The 19,174-nt window shown below is 28.8% G+C and overlaps 1 protein-coding gene across 1 annotated transcript; it reads left to right on the top strand.

Annotated features, from left to right (window-relative positions):
* Positions 1 to 6,974: 6,974 nt before the first annotated feature.
* Positions 6,975 to 9,741, top strand: LOC102622451 (transcription factor ORG2). The gene is made up of 3 exons (XM_006494328.4): positions 6,975 to 7,292; positions 8,108 to 8,464; positions 9,437 to 9,741. The coding sequence occupies exons 1-3, from the start codon at positions 7,002 to 7,004 to the stop codon at positions 9,545 to 9,547; spliced, it is 759 nt and encodes a 252-aa protein (XP_006494391.3). The 5' UTR covers positions 6,975 to 7,001; the 3' UTR covers positions 9,548 to 9,741.
* Positions 9,742 to 19,174: the final 9,433 nt, after the last annotated feature.

Here is a 19,174-nt window from a genome sequence, read left to right as displayed (position 1 = left end):
TCCATAACAACTTATATTATGTTTTAACTCTATCAAAATAGATATACATCAAAAGAGGAATTAAAGATTATCTAATCCTATTCTTCCATCCTTATCACTTTTTTGAAAAAAAATAAGAGTGTCAATCTATAGAATTCAGTGAAAGACATTTTATCAATGAATTTGATTGTTATAAATTCCATAATCGATGCATTTAATTTAACTTCTTATTAAATGCACTTGTAACCACTGCTATTAATATCTAATTAAAAGCGTAAATGTTATGTATTAAAACTTTGATTTAATTCTTAAATTAAAATTCAAAGTATAACATAGCCTCATTAACCACATATTCAATATTGGATTTAATTTCGTATTAAATCTAAATTTAATTAACCATTATATTCTCATAACAAATTTTGAATTTAATTAGTAGTTATAAATAATAAATTTTGGAATTGATTGAATAATTAATTTAAGCCGTTACATTTTTTGTAGCTCCTGCTTTTTATCCAATGCAGTTAACAATTGTACACTAAGTGACAATTTTTCATTCACCCGAATATTATTTTGAGTATATAAATATATTATTTCAAAGTACTCATCAAGGAGATTGAATCACCTTAAACTTCGACTTACATTATATAGATCCCACTTAAAATTATGATTTCAAATAGCAACTGCTATTTTTCCAACAGAGATTAAGAGTGAAAGCAATACTAGTTGCAACCCAAATCCAAGTCCAATAATACTGACAAATGGTGAATTGTCAATTTAGTTCATTTGTTTACTTGTTTACTTGTTTATGATAAATGGAAGATATAGAGAGAGGGCCGTACTTTGAAACTTCATTGGAAGAAGACGGGAGACGTCCTTGCGATGGTAAAAATGGAATGAAATTGGGGTCTCTGAAAGCTTGGAATATTTGTTAAAACATTTTTGACGTGTGCTAAGAACCAGGGCTTTTTAAGGAAATTGAGCAGGTGTCACTTGCTTCATTCTTTCAAAAATTTAGAAGATAACTCTGTTACCATTAGAAAGATAACTCCGTTGCTGATCACACTTCAAAACTCGTGAACTGAAGCATGCAATGTGCCGCATCTCTACCATCCCAATAGCAAATTTTGAAATTAATGTGACATTAAAATAATTTAAAACCTTTTTTTCCAATGAAATCGTGAATTCTTATTTTTTTAATCCCAGAATTAAGCCTTCACACTATTTATTTCTTATTCCACGAAATAAGAATTAATTAAAAGTAGATGTTAAATATGTTAAGACCTTTCATTGCATCTAGGGATTAAGTCTTCATACAAAAAGAAAAAGGTGTTTGTTAATTCTTCATTTAATTCCAATTTTAGGGTTCCCTAATATGAAGAACATTAAAAGATCCCCTTATATTATTCTTTTTTATTACAAAATTTATTTGATAAACCAACAGAATTCATCTCAATATTTTACAAGCCAAAGATTCTAGTAGGGATGGAGCCCAGGTTTTGTTAAATCGAATCGAAGTATTTCGGTTCAATTCAATTTGGCTCATCAGAGAAGAATTGATTGTAAGAGAGATTGTAACATTTTTAATCTTTGGTTTGATATTCGGGACAAAAACGGTTTGCCGTTTATGGAGAAAACGGCTAACTGTTTAACTCCAGAGAGCATGTTTTATGGTCTAGAGAAAACGGCTCACCGTTTATGGAGAAAACGACTAACCGTTTAACTCCAGAGAGCATGTTTTATGGTCTAGAGAAAACGGCTCACCGGTTATTGAGAAAATGGTTGACCGTTTATGTACAGAGAGCAACGTATTTGACATTCTGGAATAAAACGGCTCACCGTTTATTGAGAAAACGGTTAACCGTTTATTTCCAGAAAGGCGTCAACTAGAAACGGTTGACAAGCTTGAAAATTTAAAGTGTTAATCGTTGCAAATTCAAACCAAAAGAGTTTTTTGAAGAAGTACCATTTCGAATGGTTGCATTCTTTTGAATTAACATCTTCTTCATAAAAGAAATATACATATTTTGGAAATGATCATCAGATTTTGCAGGTTTCATATATGTTCTGGAAATACAATCTTATTTGCTAGAGATTGTATTCAGGATTTGATATATCTTGGGGGTAATTTGCCATTAATACTCTATAGCAAACCAAGATTGGAGAGGGCAAATAAAACCTTAAAGGAAAGTGTGCAAACACGTCTCAAATCCTAAGAAATTATTCTTTGTTCTTTGCCTCCATATTCTTATTTTTATTTAACATTGACTGGTCTGAAACACTGAACTAATTAATTTTTCATTCAAATTGGTTCAAAATCAAACCGAATAAAAAAAAAACTCGATCAGTTCCCATAAACATTATTATTTATCTATTTTTTAAAGATAAAAGGATTGACAAACCCCAAATCAAATTTTTAACGCTCATATCTCTTCAAAATTCGAATTCAGGTGGCTAGTTAAATAAAATTGCCTAAAAACCTTAAATATTTTTTGCTTCTATTTTTAAACCATTGAAAGGGTTAAGGTTGAGGATTATATAGTGCAAAATAAACGTTTTGGTTTTATAAACTTATAATTTTGTATATGGTGTGCACTTTTATATAGATAAAAATTTAGGAAAAAAAGGGGCTATTAAATATGAAAAAAAAATTAAAAAATAAAAAATGAACCGAATAGAATTATTTCGATTCAATTCAGTTAATATAATAGGTTCAAGTTCTATTCATGATTTGAGGAACTGATTAGTTCCGATACTGCCAACCCCAAGATTCTATAAGAAATTTCTAGTTGACTTGTAATAAAAATTATTTTATAGGCTAAGAAATAGGCAAAAATATGTATGAGTAAACCTCCAATCGAGTATCAATGGCTTTAATATGGTCAAAATCAATTTAAAAGATAAAAAAATAATAATAAATTTAATAACTACAGTAGAAAATACACTGCACTGGAATACGTATTTTTTTATCTTTTAGTTTATTTTGACTTTAATACAATTAAGTATACTTGATTGGAAAATTATTTATAAAGATAATCTAATGAGCACCTGGACACACAATAAATCTATGACTCCTTGTGAATAGTATTGAAACTATAAATTAACCAAATAGCGTTATGTGAATCACTTTTTCCAATTAAATCATTACTCCACATATGGGCATGTTTGATAATGAGATAAAAAAAAAAAAAGTATAGGATGGGACTATTGGAAACAAAATATCTCATATCCACTATTTGGAGAGTTAAAATGCCTTCACATTTCTTATTCTTAGTTGCATCATATAATCCAAATTAGAAAATAAAATTTATCCCATAGGGGGCCATGGAATTAGTTAGGTTAGGATTATAATTTTAACTCAATTAAATATACTAATTTAAATTTATTAAAATTATATTAATCTGTGATAAATGTATAAAAATTTAATTTTAATAATGTAAGTAACAAATTATAATGAACATCATTATTAATTTTTAAAAACACGGAATCCATATTTAAAAATATATTAATTTAAAAACAATTATTTATTAATTTAAATAATATTTTTAAATTATAATCATTTATTTTTATCAAATTTTGATACTATTTTAATTTATATAACTACTAAATGTTTAATAAATAAAAATAAAAATTATAATATAAATATTGGAAATATAACTAATAAATATAAATAAGAATTCGCTCCTATATCTTCCAAAAGAAAAAAGATCTCTGAAAGCTTTTTCCTTAATCCGAAAGAGAGCATTTAAATTCTCTCAATAACTAAAAAGTGTATCATGCATGAATCTAACTGAAGTGACGGTGGTTGAGGAACTAACTTGAAAAAAAAAAGGAGAGATTCCAGTTGTAAGATATCTAATGAAGTTATCGGTGGAATTTGAGATTTAATTAATATCATTAACGTTGATTAGTAGAATTATTAATACAAAACTTTTAGCTAGTAATAATAAAAAATTATAATTGTAATTTTTTAATATGAATTATAATAAATAAAAAATATTAAAATATTTTATAATTAAAAATATTTTTATTTTTATTAAGTGAGTTTTTATTTATATTATAATTCAATTGAACTATGTTAAATAAATATTTATTTATTATTAATTAATTCTAATCCTAAACTTCGTCAAATACAGGGGAATATCAAATATATTCTATACTATTATATCATATTATATTTAATCTCATTCTATCCCATTCTATCTCATCAAATTTAACGAACACATCCCACGCATCGAAATTATAATGCCTCAAGCTGGGAACAAGTAGACTGTGCGCTCCCCTCTGACGTGGCAGCTCCTTCACGTGCATGGCAGCAATAACTCCTAATCTGGGCTCTGTATGCCATTCGCAGCACGCGCCTTCTATACGTTTAGCAGCCTCTCTTTCTTGCTCAGGACCATACTCATTAATTAATTATCTTCATCTGCTTCAACACTGAGTGGTATACAAATGTTCTGGAGTACTTTCTTATTAATAAAGTGTTTATTAAGCGATGAGGGCTAGGATTTCCTCAATAGACAATTTAACCAAATTTTTTATAAGTGTAATTTAATATATCTATATGGAGTATGGAGAGAGCGACCGCAGGGGCAAATTTATGTCATTCCTGATCTCATCGCCTTCTTTAAGTTGGTCATCAAGATCACTAAAAACAAATTGGTCAAGGTCTTAGCTGTGATGGACTACCAGGTCATAATAGTTTAATATAAAAGTTTTTTTTTTTAATAGATTTTGTTAAGTAACATTTAAAGTGAATGTTCATTTAGTTCCCTATATTTGGAGTTAAGTGTCTATTTAATATGTATATTTTAAGAAAATATTTTAAGACACCCCTATTAATAAATATGTGATATTTTTAGTCTTATTTTTCTTTAATTTTATTATTATACCCTTGTAACAATATTCTTAGTGATATTAATGAAAAGAAAAAAAACGTTAACTTAATAAATTGACATTAAAATTAAAATTAAAGTAAATTTGTTTATTATTTAAAGTTGAAAGTAAAATAATAATTAAAATATTTTTTAATTTTTATTTTACTTTTAGGGTTAATTTAGTAACTTAAATTTTTATAGATAACTATTAGCAAGACAACACAACAAGATATTAAATATAGCTTCAAGTTGGCTGGTGTTAATTTATTTATAAATAATTGTTATAAAGATTGTTGTAAGAGTATAAAAAAAAATACTAGTTCTTTTAGATTGATAATTATTGGTGAATTTGCTAATTAAATTTTTTATAGATAAATTAATTAATACTCTTAAGATTGTAATAAAGGTGTTATTATTATGACGACAAAGAAAAAAATAAGGGCAGAAGGTTCACATATTCAATAATATGAGTGCCTTGAGAAGGTTATTATTATAAAAACAAAGAAAAATAAGGGTAAGAATATCACATATTTATTATTAGGAGGTGTCTTGAGGTATTTTTTAAAATATAAGCATTGAACAGACACTTATGCTACGTTTACTTTTTGGATTGGAGTAGGAATCCTGAGGAGTGAGAATCTTTGGATTAGGAGTGTGGAGTGGGAGTGAGAGTAGGGTGTTTACTTAAACTAAATAAAAGTATGGATTGTCAATCAGAATCCTAATTATTTGTTTACTTTGTCTTATATTGGGAGTAAATTATTTTAAATTACAATTTTATCCTTATGTACAGAATTATAATTTGTAATTAAAAAATTAATAAAAAATATTTGGAAAATAAAATAAATATTTTATTATATTTCTAAATTAATAATAATTACTAATATTCTTAATTATGTAAATCATAATTTTTTATTAATTTAAATTTAAATTATTTGAATAAAAATTATTAATAATAGCAACACAAATGAAATATTATTATTGATAATATAGTACAAAATTAATATTTTTTTAGAATAAAATATTTATTATTAATAATAATTAAATAAATAATTAATATTTATTAAAATTAAAATTTAATATTATTAATTTAAATATAATATTTATTTATTTTTATTTTATTAAATTTAATAAAATAAATATGATATAATTATTATATTTAATAAATATGATATTATTTATTTTATTAAATATTATTTATTTATTTAATTATAGGGATAAAATGGGAAGAGGGGGAGTGGATTCCCACTCCCACCTCCCCCCATGGGAGTGGGAATCCCACTCTCCACTCCAAAATTGGGTAGGACCAATGGATTCTCACTCCCACTCCCCTCTTTTTTAAGGTAAGTAAACACTGGAGTGGGACTAATCCACACTCCACACTCCCACTCCAAAAAGTAAACACTACCTTAAAGTATAAGGATTAAACAAGTATTTACCGTTACATTTGTACAACTTATATCCATACTTTTCAGTGCAAAAACAAGTAATAAAATAGTGAGATTATGTGAGTCATTAAGTAAATTTTGTCTGACTGTAAGTTACATTTAAGAAAATCTTCTTTTATTATTACTATCACAAATCAATCTATGGGCTTAGAAATAATTTAAATGTAACTACACGATTCACGTATAACTATCAAATCACTTTTTGATCCTCCACATATTTTATGAATTTTTTTTCTGTGTTTGAAATAAAAATGTATATACTTAATTCGTTCTACTTCAAAAAATTAACAACCGCAATTATTTCTGGTTGTGTTATGTAGTCTTCAAGGAAACTGTCTACGCAATTAGTTGTTTACTACGCAGTTGAAGCAAGGGATTGTTTTCTTCGATCTCACTCATTTATGCATAAAATAACGCCATAACCAAATCAATCAAGAAAATAATTAACCAATTAAGATAAAATTAAGGTAGATATTCAAATTTGCAATTCCTTTTCATTATCATTTATTAAAATGAAATTCTTTATTCCATATGTTGTCAGACCTTCCTTTAATAAAAAAATCATCTAGAATATAAACAATGCATAAAATATTAAGTAGATGATTTCTGTTTGGATTAATGGAGTTATATATACATGGCAATGGTCATTTCACTTTCTAGCCATACTTAATTTCAACATATCAAAACTAATTTTTGAACCATGTGTGCATTATTTCCTCCATTCTTTCCAAGCCTTGGGTGGCCCTTAGAGATTAATCCCATATGCCATCAACAAGACTACATCACTGAAACTATTGAGGAATCTCCTCAATTCCCTCAAGAATCTGAGCCACAAGCTGAATTTGATCGTTCTGCTTCATTTTCAGCAAATAGTGGAGACCCCACGATGGTTAAGAAGCTCTATCACAATGCCAGCGAGCGTGATCGACGCAAGAAGATCAACAGTCTCTATTCATCTCTCCGTTCATTACTTCCCGTTGCAGATCAAACGGTTAGTATTTAGTTGAATATATTTATCTAATTCCACAAAAGGCACTAATTAACCGATAACTTATAAAAATGTAAAAAAAAAAAATTAACGCGTTAATATCAAACATATAATTCGTTCAAAAATAATAATGCGTCAAAATTAATTGAAGAGTCAGATCAAGAAAATCTTCTAGCTTTTAATCCTTCATGAAGTATATGGAACAATTGAAATTAACAACTTTCTTATTCTTCTTCACCATTCAAGTAGAATTCGAAAAGAGAGAGAAACTGGTGACTTTGATTTTAATTATTAATGTTTTGTACTCTAGTTTGATTTTTACAATTACTACAGTAGCGAACCCTAAATTATTTTAATAACTAAAATAAACATTTAACATTGTTAAGTAGGTGTAGATCTAGATCCAAGCTTATATTGAGACCTAAATCTGCCTAATTTCTTTTCATTTAAGCACAAACCATTCCAGCAAAACCACCCTTAGCTAACTAGTGGTTAACATAAATTCCCTCGCTCCACTCCTGAGGTTTATGGTTCGAGTCATCTCGTATGAATTCATATTTATACTGCATCATCTAAGTGTCGACTAATTAATAGGTTTCGATGACGTTTAATTTCAAATATCATTATATTGTAATGATAGTAAAGAGATCACCTCTCAAACCCATCCATTAAGATCGATCCATGTCTGAGGTCTTGCAGGTCTGTGGTGGACCAACCCCGTTGTCATTTTTAACCATGTCCAATACAACCATCAAAACTTTAATTTTATTAAATACTTTATTTCAGAACGTAATTATGGTGTTTTATGATTGTTTCAGAAGAAGTTAAGCATTCCAGCCACAGTTTCACGTGTGCTAAAATATATACCAGAACTCCAGCAGCAAGTCGAGAGATTAATGCAAAAGAAGGAAGAGCTTTTATCAAAGATTTCAAAACCAGGAGAAATTAGTCATCAACAGCATCAAAGAAAAATCGCAATTGGAAGCTCCTTAGCTTCAATTTCAGCAAGCCGGCTTAGCGACATGGAAATTTTGATCCAGATTTCTTCATATAAGGTCCATAAGTGCCCATTATCTAAAATCTTGTTTAATTTAGAGGAGGATGGTCTTGTTCTTGTGAATGCCTCTTTCTTTGAATCCTTCCAAGGAAGAGTCTTCTACAATTTACATCTGCAGGTATGTACTTTATAGGCGAGTTTATTATTATTATTATTGTTGTTGTTATTATTATTATTATCACTATTACTACTATTATTATTACTACTACTACTGTTATTATTATTTTTAATTAATGATACTACAACCATAAGTTTTTTGTACAAACTATTTTATTCATACAGATGTGATATTATAGAATTGCTCAAATGAAAACTCAAAATAAAGAATTAAATTGTCATATAATAATGATACATTTATAAAATTGTTGTAAACAATTTCTTTTGGAATCTGAAGTGGTGGCTTACGTGATGTGAAAGGATTAGTTAGTTGAAAGTTTCAGAAGGGCCACAATAATTATTTTCATTATGTTAAATATACCTTGATGCTACGTAAGCCGCAACCTTTGATTGTACATCAAAATTTTTACAGCAATTTGCAGGCTCATCATTAATGTGGTGCTTTCATCTAACAAAAACTGTTATCCAACGTCATTTGGGATATAACAGTGTGTATAATGGTTGTAAAATTGGCGACAATAAGAATATTATTAAAAAAATTTTCAAATAAAATTTTACTACTTATTTAAAGAGTTACATTAGTATTTATAAATTTCAAAAGACATTTCAATTAACTTTCCTCAAATAAGAAATGTTTCTCTCTCTTCAATTTTGTAGAGTGCGTTCTCTCTCTTCAATTATATTTTATTACTTTTTATTAGAGAGAGAGAAGTGCCTAATGACTATTTATGTTTCTTTTAAAAAAATAATTATTTGATTAAAATAATATTAACATATTTTTACTTACAGAGTCTTTTGGAATATACCATATTTTTTCACTTTCTTATTTGCCAAATAAGTAAACAATAGATGCTTGAAAAATAAAATTAGTTGAGTCTTTTTGGTGATACTCTAACATATATGTGTTTAGCGCTTGTAATTGTGTTATTTGTTCCTTGTTATTTAATTAAATTTTGTATTTTCGATTATCCAGGTGAAAAGTACTTACGGACTGGACTGTGAGGTTCTAAATGAGAAGCTTAAGTCATTCTACAATGAGAAGAGGGAAGATTTGTTTCCATCAAATTTTGGCTGTAAAAATTAATTAATATATGTAGTTGTAGGTTCATGGAGCACAAAGCAACAATCATGTTTATTTATGGAAAACATGAGGGAAGCATATGGATGAAATCTCAACCATTACTTTCTGATCAATATTGCTTGAAGATGAGAAAATTAAGAAAATGTAAAGTTGATGCAGGGATTTCTGATATAGCTATAATATAAAGTTAAGTTATTTGTCAACTTATCTATGGAGTAAATGCTTGTTTAGTCCTTATATTTTAACTTAAGTGTTTTTTAGTGCCTGTTTGGTATGGCTTATTTAAGAGCCATAAGGGCTTATTTAATCGTATAAACACTTTTTAAAAATTTTTATAGTGTTTGGTTATTTTTTTAGTAGAGTTTTTTTAGCTTAAATAAGCTAATTTACCTCTACTAGCAAAAGCCCAAAATTTGAGCTTTTGGAAGTAGAGGTTATAAAGCTTTTCTAAAAATATATAATATAAAAAATATCACACAATTTAATGGTTCAAAAGTGCATTTTTTATTGACAACCAAACACCCAATGACTTTTTGTCCAAAAGCTCTATTAGTATAAGCTCTACTGCTATAAGCTCTACTGTTATAAGCTCTATTTAATAAAATGTACCAAACGGAGCCATTAAACTGTGTGACTTAAGCTTAAGTCCTTATATTTAAAAACATACCTCAAGATATCTCTACTTTTAAATATGTTATACTCTTACTCTTATTTTTTCTTTACTTTTACAATAATACCCTAACAACAATATTCTTGACATTAAGTAATTTATTTATGAAAAATTAATTAGCAAATTAACCACTAAATATCAGTACGAAAGAACTAATATTTGTTTGTACCTTTACAACAATCTTGCTAATAATTATTTATAAATAAAGTTTTTTGAGAAGTATTTATAAATACATTAATATCAGCCAACTTAAAGTAAAGTTTATTACCCTTGCAACAATCTTAATAGTAATTGTAAATGAAAATTTAATTTACCAAATTAATCCTAAAATTAAAATAATAACATATTAATTTTTATTTTGTTATTAAGGCCAATTTGATGAAATAACAATTTTATCATTTCACTAGTATCCCAAGAATATTATTATAAGGGTATTATTGTAAGAAGAAATAAAAATTAAGGATAGGAAAGTAATATATTTAATAATAGGGAGTGTTGAGATATTTTTTAACATAAGTCAAAATATGGGAACTAAACGAAATTTACCTTTTTTCTATAGCTATACTTTTGATTTTATACGGAGTAGTAATATAAACAGTTTGAAGTTATAATAATTAATATATAAGATTGTTGAATATATCATCCCTTGTAAGCTAAGATTAGTTATTTGGTTAATAACATGAACAATGAAGATATCCTATATTTTTTTTTATCTAAATTGCATCACTGATGATATATCATTATTTGAGCTAGTGATTATTTACAAGATCCAAGCAAATAATAATATAAGCTTGTATAGGATGATATATACCTTATATAAGATTTTCTTTTTTATTTGTATATATTTTGTGTTTTTGCACATGATACATAAATTGTATATCATATTTTTATCCATTAACTTAAATACAAATGTCCACAAACTACTCTTATGGATCTAGTTAATTCCCCAAAAAAAAAAATTATGGATATAATAGAATATTAATTAGTAAATTATTCATTTATGTAGTAAGTACAAGGATTTTTCTATAATTATCATCTTATAATTGCACAAATTATCAATGTGATGCATCGTCCCTCAATTCGAGACTAGGGAAAAAAACTTATTTAATTAAGATTATCAATTATAGAATACTAATTTATAAAGGTTATATTGTACTAAAAAATAGTTTTCCACTCTTATTACTCACAATGAAGCAAATACTGAATTTATATAGGGAATATAAATGACAAAAAAAAGGGCAGAAAAGGATAATCAAGAGTATTAGGGTTTTTATTATGAGCATCATTGTGTCAATAATATTGTAATTTATTTATTCCTTATATGAGGGATTTATCTAATCTTGAATATTTATTAGATTAGATTATGTGGAACATTAGAGAGTATATTTGGAGACATAAAGTAGCAAATTAGCATGTAAGTAAGATTTCATATCAAAGTGTTTTTAAATAAAGATGATTACTAAATTGGTAAGTATATCAAGTATTTATAGAAAATTGAACTCTTAAGGAAGTATATCATAGTACTTTACTACAAGGGTATGGGTGAAATAATGCACTAATATAAATGAAGTATTTCACACATTGAACATTGAAGATTGAAGAAGGAAGAAGATTTATCGTATATTGTATTAGAGAAGAAATCAACATAGAGAAAGAGTAAACCCAAAGATTTTGAAGATTCATATCATTCCAATTATGTTTTCAAACCCAAAGGTTTTAAAGATTCATATCATTTCGATTATACTTTCAAATTGAAAAAGGCTTTATATTGATTAAAATAAGCTCCTAGAGCATAGTATATGAAAGATTAATCAATTGTACATTGAAAAAAGCTATAAGAGATGGGGAATAGACAAGACTTTATTCATTAAAAATCTTGATCATGGAATATTGATTGCTCAAATTAATGTGGATGATATTGTTTTTGGCTTTGCTTCTTTATTGCATGTTCATGAATTTTTTGATAATGAAGAATAAATTTGAAATGAGAATGGTTGGTTAGTTAACTTATTTCTTAGGCTTACATATAAAACAACTTGAAAATGGTATTTGGTGAACAAAATTTGGTAAGTATGGCAAAATTTGGGGAACAAGTTTGGACTAGATTCGACTAAATACATGAGAACATCTATGAGCACTAACTTAAGGTTAACAAAAGGTGACAGTGGTTCTTGTGTTGATCCAATTCTATATAGAAGTAGGATTGGTAATTTACTTTATTTATTGGTAAGTAGACATGATATTTACTTTAGTGTTGGTGTTTATACTAAGTACCTAGCAAACCCAAAGGAATCTCATTTATCTGCTATTAAATGTATCATTTGGTTTGTAAATACGACTATTAATGATGTTATTTTGGTATTTTAAAGACAGTGGTCCAAGTCTTATAGGTTATAGTGATACTGATTGTGTAGCCAATGCTGATGATAGAAAAAGCACCATAAGTAGACGTGATATTTACTTTAGTGTTGGTGTTTATACTGAGTACCTAGCAAACCCAAAGGAATCTCATTTATCTGCTATTAAACGTATCATTTGGTTTGTAAATACAACTATTAATGATGTTATTTTGGTATTTTAAAGACAGTGATCTAAGTCTTATAGGTTATAGTGATACTGATTGTGTAGCCAATGCTGATGATAGAAAAAGCACCATAAAAGGTTGTTTTTATCTTAGTAACTATCTTATATCTAGACCCAAAAAGAAACAAATCTCAATTTCTTTATTGCTTACTGACGTTGAATATGTTGTGTTGGTATTTGACTCAATTGCTTTGGTTTAAGCAAATGCTTAAGATTATGGTATTGTTCAGGATATTCCTATAGTATATTAAGATAACACTAGTACTATAAATATTTCAAAGAATCTTTTTCAATGTTCTAAACCTAAGCATATTGATATTAGACAACAATGCATCCGTGACATAGTTAATATTAAGATTATATCTCTAGAGTATATTAAGACTGAAAATCAACTTGCGAATGTCTTTACCAAAGCTTTGAATGCATCTAGATTTGATTATTTAAGAAAAGCTATAGGTATTAGTTCTATGTAGTCAAGTTCCACTACATTTTATTTATCTCATATTAGTTTGCATCTCATGAATGATTAATACATTATATGCATGTGTTTTTTGCATAATATATTCTTTTTTCGAATCATTATGTGCATAAAAGTCTCTATTTGGAGGGTTAAAATCTTGAAAAAAAAATTTTGATTAGTTAAATCTAAACTTATTGTTTTGCGCATATGTCTTTGAAGTCTTGATTTTAACTTGATTTTTGATATTGAGACTTTTAATGTTGAAAATTAATGGACTGAAATTGACTGTTTACTATTGATTCTTATCTCAATTATTGATATCAAGATGGGCAAGCACCTCAATCAGAAATAGTTACCTACAACTCTTATGAGTGAATCTAACCTTTAGAAATCTGAGTCTGTATATCACAAATATTAGAGAGGATGAACTACCATGAAAAGAAAGCTATCTTAAGAGGTATAGTGAAAAGCTACTAACTGTAGGCACTTTAAAGAGAAAAGAAAATTGATACAAGAATTGAAAAAGAAAAATCTTTAAAATATATTTATATGTGGAAAGAAAAAAATTTATTATTGCAGTTGCTTTATATATTGCCTATTACATTAAAAAAATCAATTTAGAGATCAAGATGATGAGGTTAGTTTGACTTGTTCATTCTATTTTTTGATACAAGAGCTGTTGATTTTGAGAAAAATTGAGATTGAGCCTTGATAGATTAGTGGCACACACACAAAAGTTTAAATTTCTCTAATCTTCTTCTGTTTGAGTGATTAAAGTTTGATTAACTTGATTTCGTGTGTATTATATGAGTATTGATGAACATGTCATTTTAATTTTTAAAAAATTGTGATTTGTTTCACAAACTTATTATTAGTTTGTTTTGTTTTAAGTAATAAAAAAATCATGTCTTATTGCATAAAAATTGCATCTTATGTGTTTTATTTATCAAATAGGCATTTTAGTCATTTTCTCATAGACAAATGCGTGAAATATGTTTGCATGCATTTATGTTTTAGGGTTTTTCTCAATTTAAGGGTTAAATTGATGAAAATAATCATTTAGGGCAATACATACATTCTGACATATATGGGAACCATTCTCTAATTTTTCTGATAACTTTACAAAATTATGGGCTTTCTCAATACTGACGTGATTTGCAATTCAGTCCATCTGACTTGATTTTGCATTGTTTTTACGATTCTTGTGATTTTTATTGGATATTATGAATATTTATCTTCGTATATCAAGCACGTACATGTTATTCGTGTTATATTAAGAGTCTATGACCTTATTTGAGTTATATTATTATTCTTGCAAAGTAATTAAGGTTATAATATACCTACTTCAACTACACTATCCTATTCCTATATGCATTACGTTTCATGACTCTATTTAAAGGTTCTCAACTCTCTCTTTTACTCATGCACAATTCAGTGATTCATTCTCTACAATATCTTTTCTCTAATATTTCAATTTCTCATCATGATGAATGGTAAGGGAAAAATTTATCATTGTTTGAGCATACCCAGTGAGAATCTCATTGAAGTCAACGGTTCTACTACAAACAAAGTTAGATTTGCTTCTATTCTTTGTTCTACATGTCTTACTTATATTAAAGGCATTGCTCAAGAGAGTGAATCCAATTTTGAAGATGAAACTAAACTAATTGCTCATTCTAGTCTTCCAGCATTTGTTTCTTTTTCTAAAGGCTTGTAGTTTTAATGGTCTTTGTGGTTTATATTTGTTTCTTACGAGAAAATTTCACGCATATCAAACTTCTTTTGATATTATAGATCATTGTTTGAAAAAAAACACTTGAAGAAAACCTCACCCTTCTTTTAAAGAATCAATAGTTTCTTTTTTTTGGTATCATGTTTTGGAACCTCTTGTCAAAAGGGGGAGAGTGACGTACTTTCAATTTTCTTTGTTGAGAGATTGGAGTATTTATTGCTTCATGATAAGGGAAGAGTATCTCTTTATTTTGTTCAAACTCAATTTGAACTTGATTTCAAATAGGGAAAGTTTATTTTTAAACAAGTTTATTTATATGTTCATTGAGTTTATTATTCTTTTCTAAGGGGGAGCTTATTTGATTTGCATATGATCTTTATTGATTTGCATATGATATTTTGATTTCTTTGATATGCATTACTGCTCTCTTAATTAATATATTAATATGTGATTATTTATCTTAGAGGAAGAGTTAATTTTCTCATTTGAACCTTAGACATGAGCATTTATTAATTAAAGGATATTTTGATCTTGACTTAACGGTAACTAATGGTTTTTGTTTATGTTATTTTTTTTTTGTTTGTTTTATTACCTATATGTAGGTTACTGCTTGTGGTCTTTCTTGCTTCTATATATGCCATTTGAAGACTAGAAAATTGGTTTACTTATATTTTGACTACAAAAAAAAAAATTAATATTATCGACACAATGATGCAATTAATAAAAACTCTAGCAACTTTCCCCTTTGGCTACTAGGGATTTATATAGTCTCGTGTATTTATGAAATTAGATTATGCGGAATATTTGAGAATATTTTTGGAGGCATAAAGAATATTTTTTGTTGTAAGTAAGATTTCACATCAAAAAGTTTCAAATAAAAATTATTATTCTATTGGTAAGTACGTCAATGATTTATGGAATATTGGACTCCTAAAGAAGTATATCCTAATACTTCTCTACTAAGATTTCGTTGAAATAGTATACCTATATAAAGGAAAGCATTTCAAATATTGAAGATTGAAAATTGAAGAAAATATATAATTTTTTAAATTAGAGAAGCAGTTAACACAAAAAACCAAGAAAAAACTTATTTTAGCTGAATACGATATTTCATATCTTTATGAAGTTTTAGTTTTCGTATCTTCTTCATATCAAGTGTTTTATTGGATTTTCTTTGCTGATTATTACTTTGATCTCTTTGGCATAAAGAGGTCGTTTGTTGTGTTGGACGGATCTCAAAAAACCAACAAACACAATTGAAGATTAGTGTTTCTCTTTTAGCAAGGTTGACTAAATTAGATTTAATAAGGTGGTAGTAAGAGTAAGAGGAATCTAAAATAGTGTAAGATTTCAATAGGTTATCCTATGATCTAAGGTCCCAAATTAGCTTAACCAATGGTTCAATGTGAATTAAGCCGGACTTGGGTGTATCCATAATTACATATCTTATGGGTTAGATTGAGTATTTTATTAAAGAAAATAATTTAACGAATAATTAATTTTATTTGAATAAGTAAAAGGAAAGTTGTATGCCTTTAATATTGGATAGATTTCTAAAAACCAATATTTTTTTCTCGTCTAATGTCCCGGCGAATGTGGCTAGGAATATTGGAAAAACTTTTGGTTTTACGATCACTAATAATCTTGGTAGGTATCTTGGTCTGCCCTTTCTTCTTTCGCGGGTGACCAAGAATACTTACCAAGAAATAGTGGATAAGGTGGAGAAAGGATGTCAAATTGGAATGCATCACACCTCTCTCTAGCCGGCCATATAACTCTTGCACAATCTACTCTCCAAGTAATTCTTATTTATGCCATGCAGACGACATGCCTTCCATCTAGTGTTAAGAACAAGGTTGATCAAGCTTGTCGATGGTTTATATAGAATGGTACTACAATCGAGCAAAAGCTGAGCCAAATTAAATGGAACGCAATTTGTAAGCCAAAAATTAGTAGGGGCTTGGGATTCAAAAATCTTGAAATTAGGAATCAAGTTTTGCTTATGAAGATATGTTGGGGCCTTATCTCTTCGACTGAGAGCCTTTGGATTAAAGTTTTATGCACAAAGTATGGGATTAGTAGTTTGTATTTACAGGCTGATTTGCCAAGAACAAATTGCTCTTATCTTTGGCGCTCTGTTAGCAAACTTTTGAACAAAACACTTAAGGGTGCTGGCTGGTCTATCAGTAATGGTAAAGAAACAAGGTTTTGGTGGGATTATTGGGCCACAAAAACGCATTCACTTATTGATTATGCTATTGTCCCAGTTCGTGAGGACATCCTACATGGTAAGGTAGCTGACTTTGTGAATATGGATAGGCAATGGAAATGAGATAGTTTCAATTCTCGGCTGCCGAATCATATTCTTCTTAAAGTTGCTTCCATTCAACCGCCAAGACTTGAGAGAGGACATGATCAGATCTTTTGGTCGACTTCCAATACAGGTAATTTCACTGTTCGATCTGCTTATCAGTATCTTGCGGGATCTAGGCATGAGGATAAGGATTCAAGTTGGCTTCTTGCTTGGAGATGGAATGGGCCACAAGCTATTTGTGTTTTCATTTCGATTGTGCTGCATGATAGACTCAAGACAAAACGAGAGCTTATGAGAAGGCACTTTGCCTCTAATGGTTATTGTGATCGATGTGGCTTGGATTTAGAGAGCACTCTACGTGTGCTGAGAGACTGCCCCATGGCACAGCGAATTTGGAATCATTTTGTTCTAAGGAGCTTCCAAGTAGATTTTTATTCCAAGCCTCTTAAGGAGTGGATAATTTATAATATTCAGAGCAAGGAGCAATACGAATGGAATTTAGATTGGAGTTGCATCTTTGGATTCACCATTTGGAGGTTGTGGTATTGGAGAAATAAATTTCAGTTTGATCGTGTTTATGTTGATAGCAAGTATGTGACTCAGGACATATTGACGCGGGCCGAGGAAAATCAACGTGTTAATGATTCTTTGTTAGTTACGACAGCCAAAAAGAAAGAAGTATGGATTCATCGGTCGCCTCCTATATGGCCTTGGTGTAAACTCAATTCGGATGGTTCATGCAAGAGGTCTGGCTTGTCAAGTGTTGGAGGTCTCATTCGGGATTATAACAGCAAGCGGATTCGGGGATTTGGCTTAAATATTGGTTGTTGTTCGATTACGATTGCTGAACTTTGGGGTCTTTATCAAGGCTTGCTAATTGCTTGGGAGATTGGAATTCGGTGGATATTGGTGGAAGTGGATAGATTATGTGTAACCTAATTGGTTGCTAGCTCTTCTAGTCCTACTAATGAATGTTCTCAGTTCGTCCTCTCTATTCAGGACCTTTTAAAACGGAAGTGGCATGTGGAAATTAAGACTATTTATCGTCAGACAAATTTTGTTGTTGATGATCTTGCTAATTATGCACATTCTCTACCTTTGAGTCTTCATATTTTTAGGTCCCCTCCGGCCTCCATTAATCACATTATTATCCATGATATGTATGGGGTTGTCTATCTCCAGTTTATTTTATCTTAACTCCCTTTGAATAGTCCCTATGTATTAAAAAAAAAAAGTTTTTCTTCTCTGTCATTTTTGATACGATTTCAAACTAATATCATCCAAATTATTTTTGCGTCCACTTATTGTTTTTAATGTATTTTGGAATAATATATTCTTGAAGGATCGGATTAAAATTTTCTAGTTGACACTTGGGACAAAACCAAAATCATGTTGTGTGTGGGGGTAAGTTAGGGAACAAGGAGGAGGAGTTTTTCAGCTGACGTGGCAGCCGTGCACGTGCATGGCATGCGCAGCACACGCACTTGTGCATTCTAGCCGTAAGCGAAGCAAACTTCTCCAAATTGAAGTATGTGTGAAATAAATTAAAATAAGGAAACCTTACATCGGTGGTGCTAGTGCTTAAAGGATAACACCCCTTAATTTACTACAGTATATGGTAATAAAAATTCATCGGAGGCAAATTTCCTAATTAAATATACAATTGGCAACACATCTTTAGCTCATGACCTCACATTCTTCTCTTTTAATTCCTTATTCATCATTCACTAATGATGTGTTTACTTGAGGGTTTAGGGAATGAGAATGAAACTCATGTTTACTTGGCAAAATGTAATTTGAGAATGAGAATAAAATGTGTGGATCCCACACAATTTGGGAATAAGAAATGAGAATCTCATTCCCATGGGGGG

Source organism: Citrus sinensis, chromosome 9 (assembly GCF_022201045.2).
Source record: "Citrus sinensis cultivar Valencia sweet orange chromosome 9, DVS_A1.0, whole genome shotgun sequence".
NCBI lineage: Eukaryota > Viridiplantae > Streptophyta > Magnoliopsida > Sapindales > Rutaceae > Citrus > Citrus sinensis.
The sequence above is the reverse complement of the archived record's forward strand: the minus strand, read 5'-3'. Positions and strand labels throughout refer to the sequence as shown.

Excerpts from the sequence above, each read along its gene's own strand:
- LOC102622451 (XM_006494328.4), top strand. The coding sequence starts at position 7,002 with ATGTGTGCATTATTTCCTCCATTCTTTCCAAGCCTTGGGTGGCCCTTA. Across the intron at positions 7,293-8,107 it reads TTCCCGTTGCAGATCAAACG|AAGAAGTTAAGCATTCCAGC; the intron begins GTTAGTATTTAG and ends TGATTGTTTCAG. Across the intron at positions 8,465-9,436 it reads TCTACAATTTACATCTGCAG|GTGAAAAGTACTTACGGACT; the intron begins GTATGTACTTTA and ends TCGATTATCCAG.